Here is a 25,147-nt window from a genome sequence, read left to right as displayed (position 1 = left end):
GTTGTTTATAGTGACTATATACTACTGTATATTACTATAGTAGCTTATAGTTACTTTTTGATTGCGACCCCTGGGGTAATTACATTATATTAAAGAAACAGCAATAGCGTCAGATGCAGTAGATTGATTTTATGACACCAGTTTAAAATTTCTGGCACATTTACAGCACTAACACTAAATAAAATTAAACAAAGAATAGACTTGGGTATAGTAATGTGTGTGCGCCATTGCATGCAAGGTTTCTGTATTTATAACCACCTCAGATGATATTGGGGGTCACGAGCCACTGACATTGTTATTTTGGGGGTCGCAGGCTGAAAAGTTTTGGAACCCCTGCGGTAGACTATAGGTATATTAACAGTCCTTATAACTGCACAATCTGATTTCACTGAAAAGTAAAAACAATAAATGCATAAAGCTTTACATTATTTATTAATGTTTGTAAATCATATTTAATAACTAAAACAAAATTGTATGACATTAACACTATCACATTATATATTGTCTAAAATAATGAATATAATACAGTGCTATAGATGTTTTATTAAAATATTTAATATAAGTAGTTTATATATTAGATTAGACTCCAAATTTTGTCCATATCTCATTTTCTAACATTTTTGGGCCTGAATTTTGCTGATGTAAGTATATATGCATGTGTACCTGCATAAACAATCAAAGGTGCAGAAGGTGATTGTCAGAAACATTTTTGTTGTGCTGGTTGAAAGTCTTTTCACATTCCAATAGTAATGATTAAAGTAAATGGTTTAAATGTGTTTATATGTATTGTTATATTCTGGGTAAGGCATAAAACTAAAAAATGTTGATCCAATTTAATATTGTCGGGCCGACATCTCGCATAATTCTGCTAAGCAGCTCAAATTGTCTGTCAGCAAATGTAGATTTGTAGAACTGCGCATTTCTGTTCTCGCATATCCGCCATTAGCGCGTGCAGGCCTACATGCATACAGCGCGTTCACGTGCACACGAGACAATCACAGTTGCGGTAAAATAAAATGCTGAATTAAAACTTTTTAAAATCCTGAATCAGTATTGGAGTTAGTTTTGCACGCTGGAGGAAGGACGACACCATGGCTGAAGCATTTGTTTTAGACAGCTAACGTTGTGTTTAAAACTATTTCAGTCACGCAAAGCTGATGTAGATGTTGTTGTTATGAATGGTTGTATGCATTAAAGTGTTGTTCAGCTACTGAAATCTTTGATGTGACTATTTTCGGTCTCATAAGGTACAGCATTTACAGCGTTGATAATGTAGTTTTTATTTAGTTCATAAACAAAACATCAGTAAATAGCTCTATTCCGTGTTGTCTGTTTTACTGAGGTGAATTTGCTTTCATATTCACATTGGGTCATTTTTGAACCGTTACAGCCTCCCTATTCTGTTCACCATGCTACTCTGAATATTTGTTCTTAAATAGCATGGCTTAGTAATAAGTGTAATTCCTGCACGCCGCCGGCCAACCACTAACTACATTTCTAACTGGCGAATGATGTGAGCTGGTGGGTTGTCGGTTGTCATGTCGAAGTGTGGTGCGCGCGTTCACGATTTCACAGTCCCTCCCCTGCCGTCCAAAGGTAATATGCTAACCCGCATTTTACCGGATCACCTACTGCACCTTTAATTATAACACAAGTTAACCTTTTTTTAAACAAAAAAAGAAAATCAATGTAGCATTTAGGTTTTGATAAAATATGGAGCTTTTAATATTTCTGACTGAACGTGAAAAGTCTTGAGTACCCCTTTTTTAAGTAAAAATCAATACAGATGAATTATACATTTTAAATACTAAGTAGCAGTCATTTATAATTTTTTATTTCTGCAAGCTTAGCATTTAATTAAACAGCTTGTAAATTATTTTGCCTCAGAATTTTTTTTTTTTGTGTGTGTCTAATATTGTAGATTTGTGGCCATGCAATTAATGAATAGTATAATGTACAATAGGCTTTAGATAAGATGTGTAAGACACTCGTACTACACACAGGAACTGTTTCAGGACAAAAACCTGACAAATGTTTTGAAATACAACAATCCAAACTTCAGTTGACCTTCCATGTCCAGTCAGAAATAAGGTCTATAAGTTTATTTATTTTTTATTTATATCTATTAATCCCCCATTAATTTTTGTGTACGTCTGCTTGTAATATTTGTTATTAGCTGTTGATAATTTATATATATATATATACACACACACACACACATATATTTAAATATAACAGAGCAAGAACATTTTCACAGTATGTCTGATAATATTTTTTCTTCTGGAGAAAGTCTTATTTGTTTTATTTCGGCTAGAATAAAAGCAGTTATTAATTTTAAAAAAGCATTTTTGGGACAAAATTATTAGCCCCTTTAAGCAAATTTTTTTCGATTATCTACAGAACAAACCATTGTTATACAATAACTTGACTATGTATATGTGTGTGTGTGTGTGTATATATATATATATATATATATATATATATATATATATATATATATATATATATATATATATATATATATATATACACACTCAAACAAATTTTGATTTTCAAAAAGTTAATAATTCGGTTAGTGAGCACAGTGGCTCAGTGGTTAGCGCTGTCATCTTACAGCAAGAAGGTTGCTGGTTCAGGTCCCAGCTGGACCAGTTGGCATTTCTATGTGGAGTGTGCATGCTCTCCCTGTGTTTGTGTGGGTTTCCTCTGGGCACGCCGGTTTTCCCGCACAGTCCAAAGACATGAGCTATAGGTGAATTGAATAAACCAAATTCGCCGTCGTGTATGAGTGTGTGTGTAATGTGAGGGTGTATCCCGGTATTGGGTTGTGGTTTAAAGGGCATCCGTTACATATATATGCTGGAATATTTGGTGTTTCATTTTGCTGTTGCAACCTCTAAATTGGAGACTAAGCCAAAGGAAAATGAATGAATGTTAACCAGAAGGTGTTTTGACAATAAGTAATAGACTTAAATGTGGCAGGATTCGTGTTTGCCCTGTAGGTGAACCAGGATTCAGCAGGCCTTCACAGTAGGCTATGCTTCTGAGAGGCCATAATCCCCAGGTGATGATGTCATAGTCTGAATTTAGCATTCATCCAATTAAGGTGGAACACCTTGTACAGAAGAGGAGGGGCCTGTGGGAGATTGGTAGGAAGATGAGGAGGGAGGCTTAGTTTCTCACTATCCCCTGTCAACCTGTCAATCAGTAGCCTCTCTTTAATATCTTATCTAACAACTAAGCTTCACTTGCATAATCGATCAAGGTAAACAAAGAGTGATAGCTAGCTGTGAATGTTTTCCAAGCCCTATAAAACCTGGAGCGAGGTGCTATTATTTAACTTTCACAGTCAGACGAGTTTGGCTGGCAGGGAAAGCACAGTAATCTTCCACCCAAGTCCGACCTTCGGCAGGTGACATCACCTTTTGGGCAAACTGCCAAGCTGGTGTATTGTACAGACACAGGCTTTCAGTTTCTCACACGTACACCTTCACACCTTCTTACTCACTCATAAATGCACCTTGTAATCAATAGTTGTGCTACAGACTCAGTGCTAATTCTAAGTTAAATGATCACTACATTGTCCAAATATCAATTTTACATGGCAGTGTCATAGAATTGGCAACAATTGTTCTCCTCATGTTTGCATGGGTTTTCTTTGGGTGCTCCGGTTTCCCACATAGTCCAAATGTATGTGCTGTAGGTGACTTGGTTAAGCTAAATTGTCCTAGTCCTTCAGGTTGGGGTTCAGCGTTGGGCTAACAACCAGTGTTGGGGAGGTTACTTTGGAAATGTAGTAGATTGCAGATGACAAATTACCCTATTTAAAGTGTGATAAGTGGTATACCTTTTCAATTACTTTATTAAAGTAAAGTAACTGATTACATCTGATTACTTTTTGATTACTTTAAAGTTTCTAATGGATATTTTTAACTAAATCATTTTCAAGCATTTATACCAAGCAGGTGTGTCCTTACAGTTGCTCTGTTTACCGTTAGAATTTCGGAATCTTTCATCACTTGAATTAAAATTATATTAATTTAATTTTAAAGCACAGCCACCACAAAAGCAGACATTATAACAAAAAAAAACATTGTTTACTGTTGTTACAAAATCAAAAATTGAGTTAGTTGTGCAGGGGGATTTTTGTGGCATTTGCAATGATAAAAAATACATTGAAGCTATTTTTGCAATTTTCTTTTTTAAATTGAAGCAACTTAAATCCAAGTCAACCACATCTTAGTGATCAATAAATCTGTCAATGAAACATGAGGCAGAATAGTTAAGTTAGAATATTTACTGCAAATAATATGCTGTACCAAAGCAAAAACAAAAAATCCAATAAAACCAGGTGTTACACATTTAAAATACTATAGTCATTTATAGAAAAGGGAAATGTTTCAAAATGAGCATTATATTGTACATATATTTACAACTATTCATTAATAAACTACACTACATAGATTAGTATCAATAGTAACTATCATAAATTACTTACTGCAATGCTTCATTTTTGTTTGATGCCAACCAGACATTTATTTTTCATAAGTAACAGACTTTTACAGTCTGTTACTTATGAAAAATAAATGTAAGTATAAATGAAAAATACTTAAAATGTATACTTAATATATATATATATATATATATATATATATATATATATATATATATATATATATATATATATATATATATATATATATATATGCCTCCTCTCCCTCAGTTATCTTTCCATTAAGCTAATTTCTCTGGTTAGCCTTGGCTGGCAACATCACTGATCAGAGCGAGTAGTAACGTACCAAAAAGTGTGTTGTCGACCACCGAAAAACAGGAAGAAGAAGCTGCAGTCATTCTCACCATCATATGGCTTTATTTTCATTAGCTAGACACTGGCCTCACATCTCCGTCAATTCTAGTGCCGTCACTTATTTATCCACGATCGGTAAATGTTGCTGTGTGAACACTACTGCGCTACTTGACTAATGAAATAGATTCGCTACTGAAAAGCTATTTGATTTAGAAAGTAGCGACGCTACCTCCTTAATCTCATTAACACAAAACCACCTCAAGCGAGCAATAACATTTTATCTTAAAAAATCTTTTTAAAATTTTGTTTTTTAAATATTTGTTTTTCATGTGATACTTCAAAACACAGATTAGCACGTTTTCTCTTTGTACATCCGAATTAACGTGAAACTAAATGCACGTGCACGAGCGCAAAACCCCTCCCTGCCTCCTCCTCCGTAAAAATATGGTATTGACTCTACTTTGGCAAAACCAAATGAAAAAGCAATGGCAAAAGCAGGCCAGAAGAGAAACTTCACAGAATGTGAACTGGAGGTGCTCCTATCGGAGATAGATTGGATAAAAACTGTTATTTACAGGTTTGCCCTCCAGAATTGATAACAAAAGAAAAAAAAAAATAGAGTAGGAGATTTTAGAAACTAAAGATAGGGGACATCAGTAGTATGAGTGGCGGAGCTCATAAAATGCATAGTTTCCTTTTATCAATTGTTTTTATCTGTTTTTAATAATTTTTATTGTCTGCATTTTAGGTCCAAAACTTGTCTTTTTTATTCCTGTTTATGTAAAGCACTTTGAATTGCCACTGTGTATGAAATGTGCTATATAAATAAACTTGCCTTGCCTTGCCTTGCCTTTATTCGACAGCATTTGGGAGGGCTGAATTACACTCTAGCGCCACATCGCGGTAGTGGTAAAATGGTAATATTGCAGGGTCTTAAACTTATGTGATCAAACGACTACTCGAAAACTGGAATATTTGCCCAAGTTTTTTATTGTCAACATTGTTGATGATGTTAACTAATCCTTTCAGTCCAAAATGAACACTAGCACGATTGGTTTTATTTATTATATGACAACACAACACAATGTATTAGAGGAAATGTTTGGTAAAATAATATTAAAATAAATGTGTGTGCATTTCTATCCTGAATTAGGTAATGAGAGAGCTTTAATGGATGTTTTTTCAATATCTTTAGTAAATACTATAGCAACTTTTTTTCACCTAATTCCCAATGTTTTGCACTTCATTCCCTGTTTATTGGGCAGTGAAACAATGGTGTTCCTGCATAATGCAATGGCAGTGTAGTTTTTGCTTTACGCCAGTTTATTTTTTATTAATCATCGATTATTATCTGTTTTTGCATGACTGTCCTCTTCTCATCCCATTCTCCTCCATCTTTCTGCATCTTCTTCCTCTGCCACTGCCCTCGATTGCTCTCTCCTCCTCTCTTTGGGTTTTCTCCAGTAGTGCTCCAGTATTGTAGTGAGTCATTCTGCAGCGGCTCTGGCTGATGGTCATGTGATTAAAAACTGCCTGACAACATTGAGACTCGCGTGCAGCCACACACAGCTTCACGCTCCTGCTGCATCACAAACGCACACACATAAGCGCATCACAAAGTGCATGCACTCTGATTCGGGGTATTGCGCACTGGTGCATGCGCTAGAGCCTCACCATCGCCACTTTATGTGCCAAAGATGTGCTTTTTCTGCAAATGATTCACATATGGAGCAGAAATATTAAAACATTTGCTTGCATGTTTTCTGTTCAGCATTTTAAAGCATTGTTTAAGAGCTAAATCACATGGCAGCGTTTCTTTAAAATGCACTATAAGCAGAAATGTTATTGAATTCATATGTATTGTATTGTATTATTAGAATTTATATGGACATTTTCCTGTTTAAATAAACAGTTATGTATATATCTTTTGTTCAGTTAAATATGTTTAATACATTATGATATATTGTGTATATGGTATACAATATGGTACACTGTTGTAAACAATACTCATATACTGTATATTGTCTATATGTACTATTTTATACTATATTGTATAGTATAGAATAAAATATATAAAGTGTGTGTGTGTGTGTCTGTATATATATATATATATATATATATATATATATATATATATATATATATATATATATATATATATATATATATATATATATATATATGTGTGTGCGTGCGTGCGTGCGTGCGTGCGTGCATGCGTGCGTGCGTGCATGCGTGCGTGCATGCATGTGTGCGGGCGTGCGTGCGTGTGTGTTTTCCCCCCAGTTTCTGTTTAATGAAGAGAAGATTTTTTCAACACCTTTCTAAACATAATAGTTTTAATAACTCATTTCTAATAACTGATTTATTTTATCTTTGTCATGATGACAATAAATAATATTTTACTATTTATTTTTCAAGACACTTCTATACAGCTTAAAGTGACATTTAAAGGCTTAACTAGGTTAATTAGAGTAACTAGGCAGGTTAGGGTAATTTGGCAAGTTATTATATAAAAATAGTTTGACTATCGAAAAAATATATAGCTTAAAGGGGCTAATAATTTTGTCCTTAAATTGTTCTTAAACAATTAAAAACTGATTTTTTTCTAGCTGTAATAAAACAAGTAAGACTTTCTCCAGAAGAAAAAATATTATCAGATATACTGTGAAAATTTCCTTGCTCTGTTAAACATCCTTTGGGAAATATTTAAAAAAGATAAAAATTCTCTCTTCAGCTGTATATATTCATTAATTTTTTATCTTTATTTTGTTTGACACATTTAATATACGTGATCTTATATCCCACATAAAAATACTATAGTAATTTATAGTACATACTCTACTTTTTTACATCTGACATGACATCTGCTGATACACTCCTGTGTCTGTGCACTGAAGGTCGACCTGGGCCGCAGACAGGAAGTGGTGGTGTACGATCAGAGCACCAAGGACACCGGTCAGCTTTCCAAAGACAGCTTCGTCCACATCCTCCTGAGCAAGCTGGATAGCACCTTCCACAGGGTGTCTCTGCTTACAGGTACAGAACATCAGTGTTTTCTTACTTAAAGTCAGCGTGAACTTGAAGTTTGTGAAAGACTTTTATTTCAGTATGCTGATGTACTTTTAGCTTTGATTGTGTGCATCATTCACTCAGCAAACTAACTTTAGGTGGGTAGAGTATCCAAAAACTATACTCAAGTAAATGTATATTTAATAAATTTACTCTAAAAGTTTAAGTTACCCAAATATTTTACTCACGTAAATGAAATGAAGTAAAAATTTACTTTATTATTACCAACACAAGCTCACTGTGAATACATAGCCTCGTATACATTTCTGAAGAGAGCGAATTATGTAGCCATAAGCACCTATGGCTGCGTATCGTCGGTAAAACTTACTCTATGGGGCGGTATAATGCTGCAGATGGCTTCTGTTCCTTTTAGCGCCACCGGCTGAGTGATTACCTCAGTGTAGAAGGCCTTTTTTCTCTGCTGTTACCAGTTTGTTCAGTAGACAGTAGACAGTGACGACAGGGTTTGGGTCTGGGGAAGAACGGTTCCTAAAAAAGCAGGTAAAACTAAAAGGCAAATAAAAAATGAAACAAAATAAGTAAAAACAGGGTGAGAACAGGGTAATATCTAAAAATGTGGTAAAAATCAGGTGGTCGCAAAGGCTTTCTTTTTCTGGATTGCTTTTGAAAACATTATTGGTTGGGTTTAGTGAAGGTGGTGGATGTCGGTTCGTTGGTCAGTCTGTCAGTCAGTCGACAGCGGCCTCTAGTGGATTTACGCAAAAAGAACAGGTGCGAATAGCACTCGAGAGAAATTTTGACATCTGAAAAAAGCTTTCACAACTGACTTGGTGGATTCGCAAAAGTAATGTATGGCTAATTATTTCCACAATAGTCATTATTTTAAAAGAAGACTTAACATCAAGCAGTGTGCTTTTCGACAGTGTCGTCTTTAAATCTTCAAATCTGCGTGAGATCTTTCATTTTCAGTTCTTTTCATTTTCATTGTCCGGCTGTCATTGTTTTATCGTTCGTCAACTGGGAAAAAAAAACATATGATAACATTCCTTCGGGTCTTTAGAGTTGTAGTTGCTGTTATTTAACACTAAATGATTTGTAGAACTACATCTTTTATTGTCATCTTCATTGTTATCCTGCATGGTGTAAACGGGCCTTGAGTAAACATATTTAACTCAAATGTTAACTTAATTAAACCACTTTAAATTATCACATGATTCATAATCATTAATAAATAAATAAATAAGAATTTATTCTGCAGTACGTTCACTTTTAGGAAGGTTTTAACACAAAATATAAATCAGACTGCAGGAGAGACTTTGGAAGGTGTTGGTCTGTTTACCACCAGCAGATGGCGATTCTTACATCAGCAATTCTCAAACACACTCCTGCTTTAAAGTGTCATTTCCTCACATTTACTTTACATGTTTCTGTGTCCCTTTTTTATCGTTTCCCCCAAGGCTCCGTTTTGTCCGTGTACTTTTTTTTTGTGCTCTGTGCAAATGAATCAGAGACCTTGATGATTTATGTCGTTTACCGACAGACATTTTTGTTATGTCATCATGTTAGGAATGTGCACACTCGACTGGTCGGGTTCTTGTTTTGCACCATGCAGTTCACTAGTAAAAACACTTTTTAAAGTCTCCTAATGATTTTCTGCTTTTGACACAAGAACAAACATACTTTCCTATTGAAACTCAATGAAATCTCTTCTTTATGTTACTTTTTAATGAATGTATATTGGTCATTTAAATAGCAGTGCTGCATGTATGGCATATAGTATTGTTAGGGGTCAAAACCCAGAAATAATTTGTATACTTTTGGCTAGATGATAGTACAGAGGTTTTCAGGCACATTAGAGCATTCAGCATTTATTCATGTAAAATCCGAGAAATCCCTCTAGTCTGTTTGAGCTAAATAATTAAAAATGTTTATATATATATATATATATATATATATATATATATATATATATATATATATATATATATATATATATATATATATATATATATATATATACACACACGCATACATACAGTGCTCAGGAAAATTAAGTACACGCCATTATTACGATTAATAGTTTTGTAGCTTTATGTATTTTGGTGCATTTAGACAAAACTGATTTATTAAACAGATATATTTATTAAAATAATATTTTAGTCACCAAACATATTTAGAAATTAAAAGATAATAAAATTAAAATTTAAGCAAAATATTGCAAAAATAAAAATAAAATTACAACCAACAAACTTTCACCTAATTTTTTAAACATTTTTTCTTCTCTTGCTTTTTCCTCTTTTTATTCATATTTAATATTTTTCTATAACATATACATTTGGCTGTTCTAGTTTTTGGACTGTTATCGTAAGTTATATTGTTAGATAAGCTCTAGATTTGGCTTCAGTGCTGACTAATCTAATGTATATGCACAAATATAATATTGTATAGCTTCCTATTAAAAATATGAATAAAAAAAAAAGATTTGTGAGGGTGTACTGATATATGCTGAGCACTGTATATATGTATGTCAACCTTGGGATGTGAAAATAAAGGGATAATTGTTTCAGTTTTTCATGTCGAGTTCCATCACATGGGTGACACTCAGCAATAGGAGCACGTCATTTCTCAGTTACGTCCTCGGGTGCTGCCTTTAATTCGCAAGTCAGGAAATCAACAAACGGGCTTCATATTTACTAATGGGTGGGTCGCGGGTGGATAAGATCAATCATTGGTTATGCAATCTTCTCTATAACTGCCTTCTCTAAAATATTAAAGCGTTTAAGCAATTTTTGAAGGAGATTCTGAGTTTTCTCACCCTTCTGACTGAATTCGTTCTCCCGATGTAATCTGGAAACACTTTCTGTGCTACTAATACATTGTAAAATCCTGTCATACTTATTAAAATTACTTGATTAAACTAATTAAGTTGAAACTCACCAGCAATAGATGATTTTACTGGCAATAGGTTTTTCTGAAACTGAATATTTCACTTTAATTTTATTTAGGCTAGATTTCATTTTATTTAGCAAACCAGTTTGTGCTTTGGTGCTGAAGCATACGGCGGACTCATTTTGAAGCAGGTCACTTCAGATGTTATTTGATAATCTTGTTTATTTAGTAGATAACTAACCAACAACAACAAAAAAAAAAAATAGAATTAAGATACAAATTATACTAAACAAAATTCCTTTCAAAAAGATCTTTTTTTTTTCCCAAAAAGCAATACACAAATAATTATTTGTTTGTGCCAATCCACAATTTGATTTGATTTCTTCTGCTCTGAGAAAAATAAGGATTTAATAAATGCTCCACTGTAATTGTTGTATCACAAACCTCTGTCATATATTTGCTATTTTTAATTTGTCACTTTTGTATTGAGCATCTGATTTTGCTTGGTGCTGATGTGCTTTCATTTTCTCCGTCTCACAATTAATAAGCATCTTATGGCTGGAAAATATACATTTAGATTTAAAAGAAAATATCTTAAAATTACAAAGGAAAAATACTGTTGATCTTATCAATGTCATAACGAATGCCCTTAAATAACGAATGCCCCTGTGCATGCTCCCTTTAATTATTTCTAGTTAACAGCGATTGTCATAGCAAGGTTGGTCTCTCAAAGAGATGAGTCTGTAGAAAGTCTCACAGTAGGCACTTTTCTATGGGAAGCTCTTCTCGCTTATTACTAAGCGGCTTGATCCAAATATGTCAGCAGAAAAAAAGAAGCCCAAATTTATTTCAGTTAGGATTTGAGAAATTTCGGCACTTCTGCAAATGGTTGATTATGTGGCTGCTTGCGCTGAAACATCTGTCATTTTTAAAACCTAAGATCTCCTTGAGTCACGTTTAATGGTTTTCAAGTAAGCCTCTGAAACCTAAAATTAGAAATGTGTCACACTTGAATTGGGAAGTTAACACGGTCATCATCACTGAGGCTGACACAGCGGGAATTAGATTTTGTAAAAATGTCGCTCCTAATCCGCACATAAACCACTGAATGCAATGGAATGGAATGCACTGTAGCAATACAAGCTATTTCTCCATTCATAGATGTGAATTAGACTTGAATATCTTCTTAAAACTGAAATATTGCATGACATATTTATGAATAAAGCACAATTTCCATCCAATGAGTCAATAAGGACAAAATCATCACTTCCTGGGAAGCTAGTGCTTAGTGGCGGATCTAGGAATTTTTTAAGGCAGGAGCCTAGGTGGAGCCAAGACAATGATATAAAAAAAAGCTGGTTTTTTTTTTTTTATTAGATGGGATGTTTAGATGGGATGGTAAATCATACTAAACATTTACTATTTTTGATTTGTTTTTGATTACCTAAATGATTTATATTTGCAAGAATAAAAAGAGAATTTTTTATAATTTTCTAGACAGTCAAAAGTTTACACACATTTCCTTGGTAATATTTTAGCTTTGCTTTTAAACTGTATAACTTTGGTCAAATGTTTTGGGTACCCTTCCTCAAGCTTCTCACAATAGTTTGAGGTAATTTTGGCCTATTCCTCCTGACAGAATTGTTGTAACTGAGTCAGATTTGTAGGCTGTCTCGCACGCACAAGCTTTTTCAACTCGGCCCACAAATTTTCTATAGGATTGAGCTCAGGGCTTTGTGATGGCCACTCCAAAACATTTACTCTGTTGTCCTTAAAGCACATTGTAACTAATTTGGCAGTATGCTTAAGGTCATAGTCTGTTTGGAAGACCCATTTGTGGCCAAGTTTTAACTTCCTGGCTGATGTCTTGAGATGTTGCCTCAGTATTTCTACATAATGCTTCTTCTTCATGATGCCATATATGCTGTGAAGTGGACCAGTCCCTCCTGCAGCAAAACAGCCCCACAACATGAAGCTGTCGCCCCCATACTTCACAGTTAGGATGGTGTTCCTAGGCTTGTTAACTTTCCCCAATGTCATCCAATTGTAACACTGGTCATTATGGCCAAACAGTTCAATCTTAGCTCCATCAGACCACAGGACATCACCAAAAATTAGTCTTTTTCCCAGTGTAATTTTGCAAATTGTAATCTGGCTTTTATTATTGATTCTGACTTGTTGATTTTCCCATGTTGTCACACAAGGAAGCAAGGAACCTGTATTTGCTTTCACTATCGATTTCGCCATGAAACCCACCTTTACCGTTGACATACTGTAACAACTCAAAATGGACATTTAATATAACACATATGACAGTTATGAGCGGAATTCCAGTAAATAAACCTTGTAACTCAACGAATGACATGTTTAGTGTACTCACATGTGACTATCAATTTTGGTCCATTTTAAAACATTTGTCTGAAAGCGAACCATGCCAAAGCAACATTGCAACAATTTTAATCCCGTTTCAGAACAAGCTAGTCGATCAACACCAGAGATATTCAATTAGTTTGTCATGGGGGCCAGTTCATGAAAATTATCGTAAATCAGGGACCTTTTTATACATTAAATTGTTAATATTTTGAAACTACATAACATCACTGCATTGTACAATGTGGCTTTTTTACAAACATATTCAAATGTTGTATTTCGAAGCACAACAAAATCAGTGTATAGTTCATGTACGCTTCTTTGATGTTGTTTTAAAATACAATAAATTCCTTAAAATACAATTTGCAGTGGTGCTCATTCATTTTTGGTGGAGCTCCTAAATTTTTTCTTGTGCTCCTAAAATTATTTTGGTGATCCTAAATATTTGAAGTTGGGAGCAGCAATGCTACCAAGTAAAAAAAGTCAATTTCGAGCCCTGCACACTCTAGGGACATCAGAGACGTTTTTTACGTCTTGTAAAAAGGGCATAATAGCTCCCCTTTAAAACATTATCCACATATGAGTACATCAACACAAATGCATCTTACTAGCAGGTGTAAACAAGTTATAAAACTGTGAACCGTCATCAATTTTGTCTTTGTTATCTGTGAAGCTGGCCTTGGAGCATGGACTCAAATGCTGTGCGTGCTATTGTTGAATTTGATCTTCCGTCTTTCTCCACAGGCATCTTGCTCATGCTGTCCATCTTATTGCACTGCAACATTATTCACATTTACACACTCAAGAGTTCACAGCCTGAAGCTTTCACACCTTACCCACAGAGTGTACGTGCGTGTCCTGCAGATGTGCAATCACTCTTCTTTTTCTTTATCGCGCTAGCTGTTACCATCTGCTCATCTGTTTTTCTGTGCATAGTAGGACATCAAGCCCACTGGGTCACCTAATGTTTTTTTTTTCTTTTTCTTCAAGGACATTTTGGGGACCTACAGTTAATACATTCACTGGCCACTATATTAGGTACACCTTACTAGTACTAGGTTGGACCTCCTTTTGCTCTCAGAACTGCCTTAATACTTTGTGGCATATATTAAACAAGATAGTGGAAATAATTCTCAGAGATTTTGGACCATATTGACATGATAACATCAGAGTTACTGCAGATTGCAGCTGCTCATCCATGATGTGAATCTCCCGTTCCATCACATCCCAAAGGTGCTCTGTTGGATTGAAATCTGGTGATTGCGGAGGCCATTTGAGTACAGTGAACACATTGTCATGTTCAGGAAACCAATTTGAGATGATTCGTGCTTTATGACATGGTGCATTATCCAACTGGATGTAGCCAGAAGATGGGTACACTGTGCTCATTAAGGGATGGACATGGTCAGTAACAATACTCAGGTAGGCTGTGGCGTTTACATGATGGTCAATTGGTACTAATGGGCAAAAAGTGCATCAAAGAAAATGTTTCCCACATCATTAAATCACCACCATCAGCCTGAATCGTTGATACAAGGCAGGATGGATCCATGCTGTCATGTTGTTAACGCTAAATTCTCACCCTACCATCCGAATGTTGCAGCAGAAATCTCATCAGACCAGGCAACGTTTTTCCAATCTTCTATTGTCCAATTTTAATGAGCCTGTGTAAATTGTAGCCTTAGTTTCCTGTTCTTAGCTTATAGAAGTGGCACCCGGTGTGGTCTTGTGCTGCTGTAGCCCATCCGCTTCAAGGTTCGACATGTTGTGCATTCAGAGATGCTCTTCTGCATACCTCAGTTGTAACCAGTGGTTATTTGAGTTACTGTTTCCTTTGTATCAACTTGAACCAGTATGGCCATTCTCCACTGACCTCTGGCATCAACTAGGCATTTGCTCCCACAGACCTGCTCACTGGATACTTTCTCTTTTTCAGACCATTCTCTGTAAACCCTAGAGATGATTGTTTCTGAAATACTCAGACCAGCATGTCTGGCACCATCAACCATGCCACATTCAAAGTCACTTAAATCACCTTTCTTCCCTATTCTGATGCTCGTTTTGAAGTGTAGCAGTTCGACTTGACCATGTCTACATGCCTAAATACATTAAGTTGCTGCCATGTGGCTAATTTTGTGTTAATGAGCAGTTGGGCAGGTGTACCTAATAAAGTGGCCGGAGCTAGAAAAAATTGGGTTCCCATTTTTATATATTTTCTTCGTTAAATTGAATTTTATTGAATCGAACAGCTTGTCTGATCAATTGAAATCCTAAAATATGCGCTGTTTAAAATGTTATGTTTATTTATCAATATAATAGTGTTTTAATGCTGGAAACCAATCCCTCTTTATTTATTTATATTCATTCATTCATTCATTCATTTTCTGTTTGGCTTAGTCCCTTTATTAATCAGGGGTTGCCACAGTGGAATGAACCGCCAACTTACCCGGCATATGTTTTACACAGCAGATGTCCTTCCAGCTGCAACTCATTACTGGGAAACATCCATACACACTCATTCACATATATACACTACGGACAATTAAGCCTACGCAATTCACCTATAACGGATGACTTTGGACTTGTGGGGGAAACCGGAGCACCCAGAGTAAACCCACATGAACATGGGGAGAACATGCAAACTCCACACAGAAATGCCAACTGACCCAGCTGAGGCTTTAACCAGCGACCTTCTTGCTGTGAGGCAATTGTGCTACCCCCTGCGCCACCGTGACACCCTTTTTTTATTATAAATTATTTAGACTTGTGTTATATGACTGATGTTTATGACTGATTTACTTTATTAGCTTTATATGTTTGTCTCAAGAGATAGTGGGACTATCCTGGTAAAACATTTTTTTTTCTCTATTTAAATTTTATTCCTGTCAATTACATTAAAATGTGGGGAAAATGATTAATTCTGAATAATTTAAACAGTATTATTACTATTATTCTTATCATCATCTTTATTATACTAGATACAGTAAGTGATGTTCATACATGCAGTAATACTACTTTGGGGTGGGACTTTTCAAACATTTTCCAGATACTGTACATTATTTTACAGCATAGTTTGAACAAATTCCACATATTAAAAACATATAAAACATCTTCAGTACCAGCCAATAGTTAATGCAGCTAAAGTGGGAGGAATTGGGCAGAAAGTAGCAAATTATGCTCAATTAGAAGATGAAAGTTTTAGCTTGGCAGGGAGCAGAGTGCGGCTGTTCCTTCCCCCTTTGTATTTCGCTGCTTTTGGAGCTGAATTCAGCTTTGTCTCGCTCCCGGGCTTCTATTATGCAACTGGGCGTTTCTTGCTGAAGTGTTTGTGTGTGTTCGCCAAAATGAGGTAATGAACAGGTGGTGACGCATTCGCTCTAAAACAATATCAATATATCCTTTCACTGTAAGCCTGCCTCTCGACATCGCGTTCTCTCTCAGACTTGCCACGGTCAGCCAAAGCTGCAGCTTAACCACCGTTTCTACGCCCAGTTGAGGTAAAGGACAGGAGGGCATTCATGATTCAAACCAGCGCAGGAAAAGTCTGACAGACTTTTCTGGAAAAAGTGTTTCCTATTATACTCGTTTAGCTGGAACTGATTTTTAAAGCCCTGAACATAACAGAAGTCTGTTATATTTTTAGCCCACACGTTCAGTTTGTGTATTTTTTTAAACATATTTATAAAGTCAATAATCAAAGTTTGAAGTCATGTCAAAAAAGAATGCCACCAAATGAGATGTGTGGCAAACTATATTTAATGGTAACTAAATCCAGGTCACTGTGCATTTAAATAAGAAATGGGAGTTCTTTCATTTTTTAAATATGTAATATTAGCTTTGTGTTCATGAAATGTTAATTCTATGAATATTTTCAAAGGATATTATTAATGGAGATGAAACATTTTAAAGGGACTGGAGTGCAGGCTGCTTATGTTTTTAAGTCCTCATGAACTAGGAGTTGCAGCGACATTTATTTCAATAAGTTGATGTACTTCCAATTGAAGCGGGATATTAAGAAGGGCGTGGGGCTTTCTTTTTGCACATCATTCGCTCATAAACTATAAACAAATACTGGGATCTATGCAATTACTTCATTCAATTCAATTCAGCTTTATTTGTATAGCGCTTTTACAATGTAGATTGTGTCAAAGCAGCTTCACATAAATGGTCATAGTAACTGGAACAGTGTGGTTTAGTAACTGGAACAGTGTGGTTCAGGTTGTAGTGTTTAGGTTCAGTTCAGTTCAGTTTAGCTCAGTTCAGTGTGATTTAATCATTACTGAGAGTTCAAACACTGAAGAGCCAATTCATCGATGCGTAGCTCTACCAATCCTGAACCATGCGAGGCAGTGGCGACAGCGGAGAGGGAAAAAAAACTTCACCTGATGGGAGTGAAGAAAAAAAACCTTGAGAGAACCAGACTCAGTTGGGCACGACCATTTTAATTTCTCCGCTGGCCAAAAGTCTTGTGCAGAACTTCATTCGCCGTGGTTTAGGCTGGAAGATGGCCTCAGTGAAGACTCGTCTGTCCCTGGAGCGTCGCTGGAATCAGACTCATGTTCTCCACTCCCCACGACCATCAGCGCAGCAGCAGCTCAGGATATGGCCTGGTCCCGGATATGGAATCCTTGGGATCATCACGTCGCTGGTCTTGGATCCAATCAGTGACTCCGCATAATCTGAGGACCTCGGGATGAGTATCCCCAGGTATCCTTCATGTTGTCTCAACACAAATCGATTAAGTAAACCTAATTGTTTTTACAAATTTAAGTGCACTGAGCATAAAACAATTAAATTGTCCCAAACAAACCCTCAAGAATTGTCTATATAGCTCATTTTAAACAAGTAGTTTGAACAAGCAGCAAAAACTATTTTTTGAGGGTAGTGTTGAAGGTAATGAGTTAATTAAATACCTCAATACTTAAATTAGGTAAGTTCACAGTACTTATATAAATTAGTTTTTTTTACTCAAATGGTTTGTAGCAATTAGTTTCCTCAAACGGTTTGAGTTGCCTTAACTTATTGGGTTTTACAGTACTGAGTTGGTTTGAGTTCTCTTCATTTATTGGGTTTTACTGTGGTCAGATTGCTTCATTGAATCAAATGGATTAAGTTCACAGTACTCATTAGGGTAAGTTTTTGAACTTAAATGGTTTGTTGCAATCAGTTTTCTCAAATGATTTGAGTTACCTTAACTTTTTTGGTTTTACAGTGTAGGTATTTTTATTTTTGATTGCCTTATGTCTGTTTTAGAGACATGTTACAGGTCGTTGATAAAGATCTAATTATTTTCCTTTTGAAAAATGTTCCAGGTTCACACTTTAAATATTGTTCAAGAAATTTGTGATAGGTTACTTTTGCCCATATCGCACAGCCATATTATTCATTACTTTTAATCAAAGTTTGAAATACTGTGATTCACCTAGCAACTATGTAAAATCTGCTCAGACAAATGCTACATTTTCTTGAAATGCCCCATAATCATCATTAATTTGTTTGCTTTTTAGCTTAGTCCCTTTATTAATCAGGGGTAGCCACAGTGGAATGAACCACCAACTTATCCAGCATATATTTTTCGCAGCAGATGCCCTTTCAGCTGCAACCCTTCACTGGGAAACACCCATACACTCTCAGTGTTTCCTCTAGGATTTTTTCAGGCCTTTTTTACACAGATTTACCAACTATCTGTGCCGTTATTTCAATGACAAATGTCTTGAGCGCAGTACTGGAAGTCGAGCATTTATGTAATAGCATAGAGCATGTGGAACCCTTTTGCATGAGTGTCGATTTCCTCTGCTTGTGCTTCAAGAGCGCGCAGATCTTCTTGTGCGTTCTCAAATTAACGTTGCTAAAATGCGATTTAGTGCGTTTACGAGTATGTCCAACATTTATAAGATTTGCTATGAACATTTATGAATGTCTTTAATAAACCTACAGAGCGAAATTAATGCGTTCTGAAGAAAAGTGAAACGGCTATACGTCGTGTTTGCTGGCCACAGGCATCACGCAATTGTCTGTCAGTCAGTCAGTCAGCACGTAACATTTAAAGGGTTAAACAAATTATGCACAGCATTACTACGTTTACAGAAAAGTTTGGTCTGTTATAATTGACTTACCTTTTAATATGTTTTGGTGCAATTATTACCCACTTTAAAATAAAATTAAGAAGCTGTCTGAGAGACATGGTTTCCACTACATACATTCTTCCTTGGCAGGATGAATTTTGCCGTGGCGCCCCGCCAAGGAAGAATGTATGTATTGGAAACCATGTCTCTAATTCACACACATAAAATACGGACAATTTAGCCTACCCAATTCACCTGTACTGCATGTCTTTGGACTGTGTGGGAAACCAGAGCACCCGGAGGTTACCCACGCCAACATGGGGAGAACATGCAAACTTCACACAGAAATGTAACTGACCCAGCCGAGGCTCGAACTAGCGACCCTCTTGCTGTGAGGCGATTGTGCTACCCACTGCGCCACCGTGACGCCCCTATAAGTGAATTGAATAAACTAAAATGGCCATAGTATGAGTATGTGTGTATGAATGTGTCTGGGTGTTTCCCAATACTGGTTTACGGCTGGAAGGGCATTCGCTGCGTAAAACATATGCTGGAATAGTTGGCGGTTCATTCCACTTTGGCAACCCCTGATAAATAAGTCAAGTCAAGTCAACTTTATTGTCAATCAAACCATGCAACAGTACATTACACAGCAAATAAGGAACTAAGCTGAAGGAAAATGGAATGAATGATTTTTTTCTTAGACAAATGCCACATTTTCTTTGAATACCCCATAATCTGATTCTTAATAAGACTGTATAAAACATTTTGAATCAGTTTAGGCTAACATGTAAACCGTTATCCTTTAGCAGCTTGACTTCCTGTATAACCCATGTCCATTATGGTCCCAGGGCAACACAGGGATCAATGTTTCTATTGAAAAAGAGCCACTGTTGCCATTAGGATGAGGTAAGCTCTCGAGGGACGGTCTCGGTGCTGTTACTTTCAACAAACACACACATACTCACTCAAGTCGTTCTCTCTGTGTCTTTCTGATTAGAGCATGCCTCTATTTTTAGCTCAGGTTCCTGTGGTCATCACATCTGGCGCCAGTTACCTACTTAAACAGGCACACACACACGCCACAGATTTGCAAAGGTCGAAAAGATGACCTTTCAGTCTCCACCCTGTACCCTCAACATACACATACACCACTTAGTGGTACGAAGAAACGAGGAACGTTTGTCCTACGTTTGGCCCACTTTAAACTTGGCTCAAGTTTCCCCGTGCTCTCATAGACCTCAAATTATATGTGTTATGTCAATTCTGAGAAACAAGCTGAAGAAATGAAGAAATGTCAGCAGCCGGCCAGTGCCAAATACTTTTAGCATGACATGATCGTCTCTCTGCTACCGTCTCTTTCTTTTTCACTCTGTTCTTTCTGTTTACTTCTCAGTTTTTGCATCTACCTAATATCCACACACACTAGGTGCATTGAATTCAACAGAAGAACACCAGTAAGCATTTAAATACTGAATCAGAGAGACCATAATTAATCATTTTGTAGCCTTTTTGTGGTCCCGTTTATGCTTCCAGCACCACAAAATCTAAATCCGCCCCTGTCCTCGTGGTTAAAAAGCTGCTTTTTGCTGTTGTAAAAGATCTCTGTATGTAAATGGCTTGTTATAATTGGCTAACCTCCAAGCGCCAGCATATTTCATTCAAGGCGGGCCAAGTGAAAGCATTAATGGTTTGTGAAATTCTTATAGCTCAAACAGTTGAGGTCATGCATCTAAAAATCATTTCTGTAGATAAAACAAGGATTGATTAGTATAGGATGCCTTCCAAGAACAGGATTTTTCCATTTCTCTTATATACACATTTAAATTCTGCATTAAAATATTCAGTGCAAGTTTGATTCTCAACCGGTAGAATATATGAGACACAATGTTATAGACAAGATGTACAACCCATTTCCATTTGAAAAAGCATGCCTCAGCTGACATTTTTGTAAAATACGTTGCCTCGGGTACATTTCATTGCACATTTCAGATGACAAATCCACTAGAGGGCGCTGTCAACATTTTTGTGAATCTGAAAGGCTTCACTTAGAATGTGTTGTTGTCAGTGTTTCGAATATACACCGTTCTTGTACACATCGATGAAATGATGGGGCTTGTCATGCTTGATCAAGTAGCAAACCACTGATCTAAATATTTCCAAACCCAAACAATAGTGTTTTTCGAAAGCAACTGTAAAAAAGTGTACCAAGACCACGTAGTTTATCTTGATTTTACATTGCTTTAAAAGAACTATACTTTACTGGATCAAGAACTCTGTCTCACAAGTACAGCACTGTACAAAGTGAGCTACCGAGCAAACTGACCATTTCAGAAAAAATTGTCCATACTGAGATAGTTAGTTTTCATCTGGCAGGACCTTGCTTGCTGGCAAGCACTAGTATCTTGAACAATAAACTAAAGGCTCCTACACACAGGGACGCTTTTCGTTTGCGTTTATCTTCAGCGTTTTATGAGACGTTTTTTAGTGTTCAAACCTAATCGCTTTTCACTGGCTTCAAGCAGAAGAGTATGCAAAATCACTCTGCGTACAGAGCAATACGCAGCTCCTAGTTCATATTGCCTCTTGGCATCTTCTTTAATGTGCGCTCGCATTGACAGTTTTGCGATTGAGCGCCTCCAAGTGCTGTTTACTGTAACTTCAGCAGCTCCGAGCACGTGAAAAAAAGAGCCGATCTGATTAGTGGAGAAGGTTTTGACGAGGTGCATCAAAACAAAAAAATGAGCATGAGGCATCTCTGTGTGCACGGGCCTTAAGGGTGTACTCACACTAGGCACGGTTGCCTTGAACCGTGCCCAGGTGCGATTGTCCACCCTCCCCCTTGGCCTGCACTCACAGTGCATTCTTACCTTCCGAGCCTGTGCACTCTTACATCATCGGCAGGGCTTAATTTGTGCCGGAGCAAGCCAGAGCAAAATAAACTATGTTGCAAGCAAGGTGTCATGACCAAGCATATGCTGCGGTTGGTTCACAAAATCGAAAAAATTCACTGTGTTAGATTCATTCCTTATACTAGGTGCAACCAACAAAGTGTATTTTGAGTTCACTTTTTTCAGTGCTGGTTTTTGAGCTGGTTTTGGTAAACCGAAACAGTACATTCTCTCGGCTGCTCACTCAAATCTGACTAAAGAAGTTTTAAAATTTGATTTCAGATTTGTTGTTGATAATTATGATAATTATAAAGATGCGAGTTGAACAATCTTTAATCCTTTTCTTTTGCAAAAACAAACATGTATGCTTCATTCTCTTCATTCGCTCTTGTAGCACCTGTCAACTGGTGCTTTTCATAAGATACAGCTTTGTGAATCTTTTATTTATTTTATTTAATATTTTATTATTGTTTATTTTATATAGCAATATTCAGTGAAGCAAATTTAGCCTCAAAAACGTTATATGATGGCATTAAATGTGTTATATGATTGTTTTTGTTTATTTATATATATATATATATATATATATATATATATATATATATATATATATATATATATATATATATATATATATATATATATATATATATATATATAAACAAAAGTATATATACATGTTAAAACTGTAAAACAGAATAAAGTGTGTAGATCTAATAGACTGGAAAAAAGCTTCTTGTAAGGTATTCTTCTTGTAAGGTATAAAAATGACATCAGCTTTTGCATTATTAGAGTAAAAGATAAGAGAAAGCCAGATAAATGGTTGAAAGTGAACAAAACAAATTTAGGTAAGAGTTGTGAACAGTAATGTGTCTCCTTTGTCCACTTGTGAGCAACTAGACTAGAACTCTATGCCAATACCATTGTGAACAGGGCCAATATATATATATATATATATATATATATATATATATATATATATATATATATATATATATATATATATATATATATATTGTTACTACATTAGAATTTGAACTGGAAATTGATACAAATCCAAATTGGTTAGTGGATTTTAAACCATAATTGTTAATATTTCTATCATAACCCACCCTATTGAAAAGGTGTAAAAAGGACAAGAAGTCACCATGAAGTCTTGTCCCGCGCCGCACTGTTGCATTGAGTTTGAAATAAATTATTTCGCTTATTTAGCTGTAAGAGCACAGTAATTTGCATTGATTTGAATTTTTTTCCAAGTTTAAACCTAATGCAAATGAAGTAGATTATTAAATGAGTAAAAAAAATAAAATAAAAAACAGGCAAAAGGTAAATATGTTTAGAAATAATGAAATAAATGAACAATTAATTAAATGGAATACTATTGCACACGATATGGCGATCTGAAAATTTCATATATCGCCCAACATTAAATCACGTATTGCCAATAAAGTGCCTGTGTTGATGTTGGGGGATAAGAAGTGGTCAGGAATAAAGATTCCTGACTAGGACCAAGTTAGTATCGCTGGAGGGTGGAATGGTGGCTCAGTCAACATTGTCGCCTCACAGCAAGAAGTTCGCTGGATCGAGTTCCAGGTGGGATTCCTATGTGGAGTTTGCATGTTCTCCCCGTGCTCCCGTGGGATTCCCCAGTGTCCCACTTTGGTTTACAAGTTGGCTTGCAGCAGAAAGGGCATCCGCCGCATAAAAAAACATGCCAGAGTAATTGGTGGTTCATTCCACTGTGGCGACCCCTGATAAATCAGGGACTAAGCCCAGAGGAAAGTGAGTGGAACTTAAAGTGTTGTTTAGTTCTATAATAACATGTTAGCGTGTCCTAGTTCCAATCTCTTCCAAAAGTTTCAAAGGTTTTGGTGGCTCTTCAAGAATGCTATGAATTCCAGGAAAAGTTTGCAGAACACAGGACACGCACACACAAACAAGTGACGCCACTCGGCGCTCATTTCCTGATTGAGGCCCAAAATCCTTCCATTCCATCCTCAGCTAAATTTGGATTTCCAGCGGAGCCTGAAGCCCCTGTGTGAAGAATGTGGGCTTTGTCATAATTCCGCTGTCTTATTGGAAGCATTAATACTCCCTCTCCATTTATCTCTCTCTTTTTCTTGCTCTCTGGCTCTCCATTTCAATCCTCATCTCCCCCTTTCCTTCCCACCCTCACAAAGCACATCCTCCCAGTTGTGTAACCCTCTCTGGAGACCTCTATCCTGGTTTACATGTGGCCCGATGACATCATAGTTCTCCATAGGGGGCTCTAGATTGCTTTTATTCTCTGTCTTTTATGGGGGAAGGGTGGTGGAACAGAGATCTTTGTCCATATTAATAGATGAACCCTTGTTTCTCAATCAAGAAAACATGGCAATAGTTAATGCATGAAACAAAGAAAAAAAAAAGTTATTGTATGGCCTGATGCACATCACCAGTTCACATTAAAAATACATGTTAATCAATTCATGTTGCAGGTCTTAATTCAAAGCTTGTAGATATGTTAAATTAAAGTAATCTTTTTTTATGCATCAAGCATATGTTCACAGCTCTAATAGTAACAGTTATTATTTCATAACTCTTCCTATCTGCTCTCAATTGAAGCGTCTTCTTTTTTATATTTGGACTTCTCACAATTCTTACGCCATTATTGTGAAAATTGGATGAAGGAAGGAGTTTGACAGTTAGTCAATAATGTTTTCTGGACGCTTTGTCTTTCTTCACAAGCCTCAGTGACATAAGAAGTACATATTGCTTGCTTAATATCATTCATTTCATAATCAGCTCGGCTTAGGATTTTGGATGTAAAAATGCCTTTACAAAACAATTGAAAACTCTAATCTGGTGTAACTGGCCTCCAAAAAGAACATTAAAACCGGTTAAAACTGGCTTCTCCTTCAGCTGTCGGTAAAGTTAGCTAAAACATGGCAGACCTTGATTAATGAACTTGACCTTTGACATGAACACTGTGTTTCAGTTTAGTACTGAGTGACGGCATCCTGTTGAGCTCTTACTCTTGGAAGCTTTAGTCTTTCTCAATGGAGCAAAATCTGGTTCATTACTTATAACTTATACTATATATATATATATAT

The 25,147-nt window shown here is 36.1% G+C and overlaps 1 protein-coding gene and 1 long non-coding RNA gene across 3 annotated transcripts in view; one reads left to right on the top strand and one right to left on the bottom strand.

Annotated features, from left to right (window-relative positions):
• Positions 1 to 25,147, top strand: part of dusp8a (dual specificity phosphatase 8a) — a 73,329-nt gene that overhangs the window by 29,102 nt on the left and 19,080 nt on the right. For both annotated transcript variants that reach the window (XM_087310520.1, NM_200880.1), the window contains 1 exon segment: positions 7,708 to 7,846. In XM_087310520.1, coding sequence (XP_087166646.1) covers positions 7,708 to 7,846 — 139 coding nt within the window.
• On the bottom strand, positions 11,396 to 24,445 carry LOC141380963 (uncharacterized). The gene is made up of 2 exons (XR_015526552.1): positions 23,796 to 24,445; positions 11,396 to 15,483 (listed from the first exon to the last, which is right to left on the bottom strand). It is a non-coding gene; the product is annotated as an uncharacterized LOC141380963 (long non-coding RNA).

This window comes from Danio rerio, chromosome 25 (genome assembly GCF_052040795.2).
Source record: "Danio rerio strain M-AB ecotype USA chromosome 25, GRCz13ab, whole genome shotgun sequence".
Taxonomy (NCBI): Eukaryota; Metazoa; Chordata; class Actinopteri; order Cypriniformes; family Danionidae; genus Danio; species Danio rerio.
The sequence above is the reverse complement of the archived record's forward strand: the minus strand, read 5'-3'. Positions and strand labels throughout refer to the sequence as shown.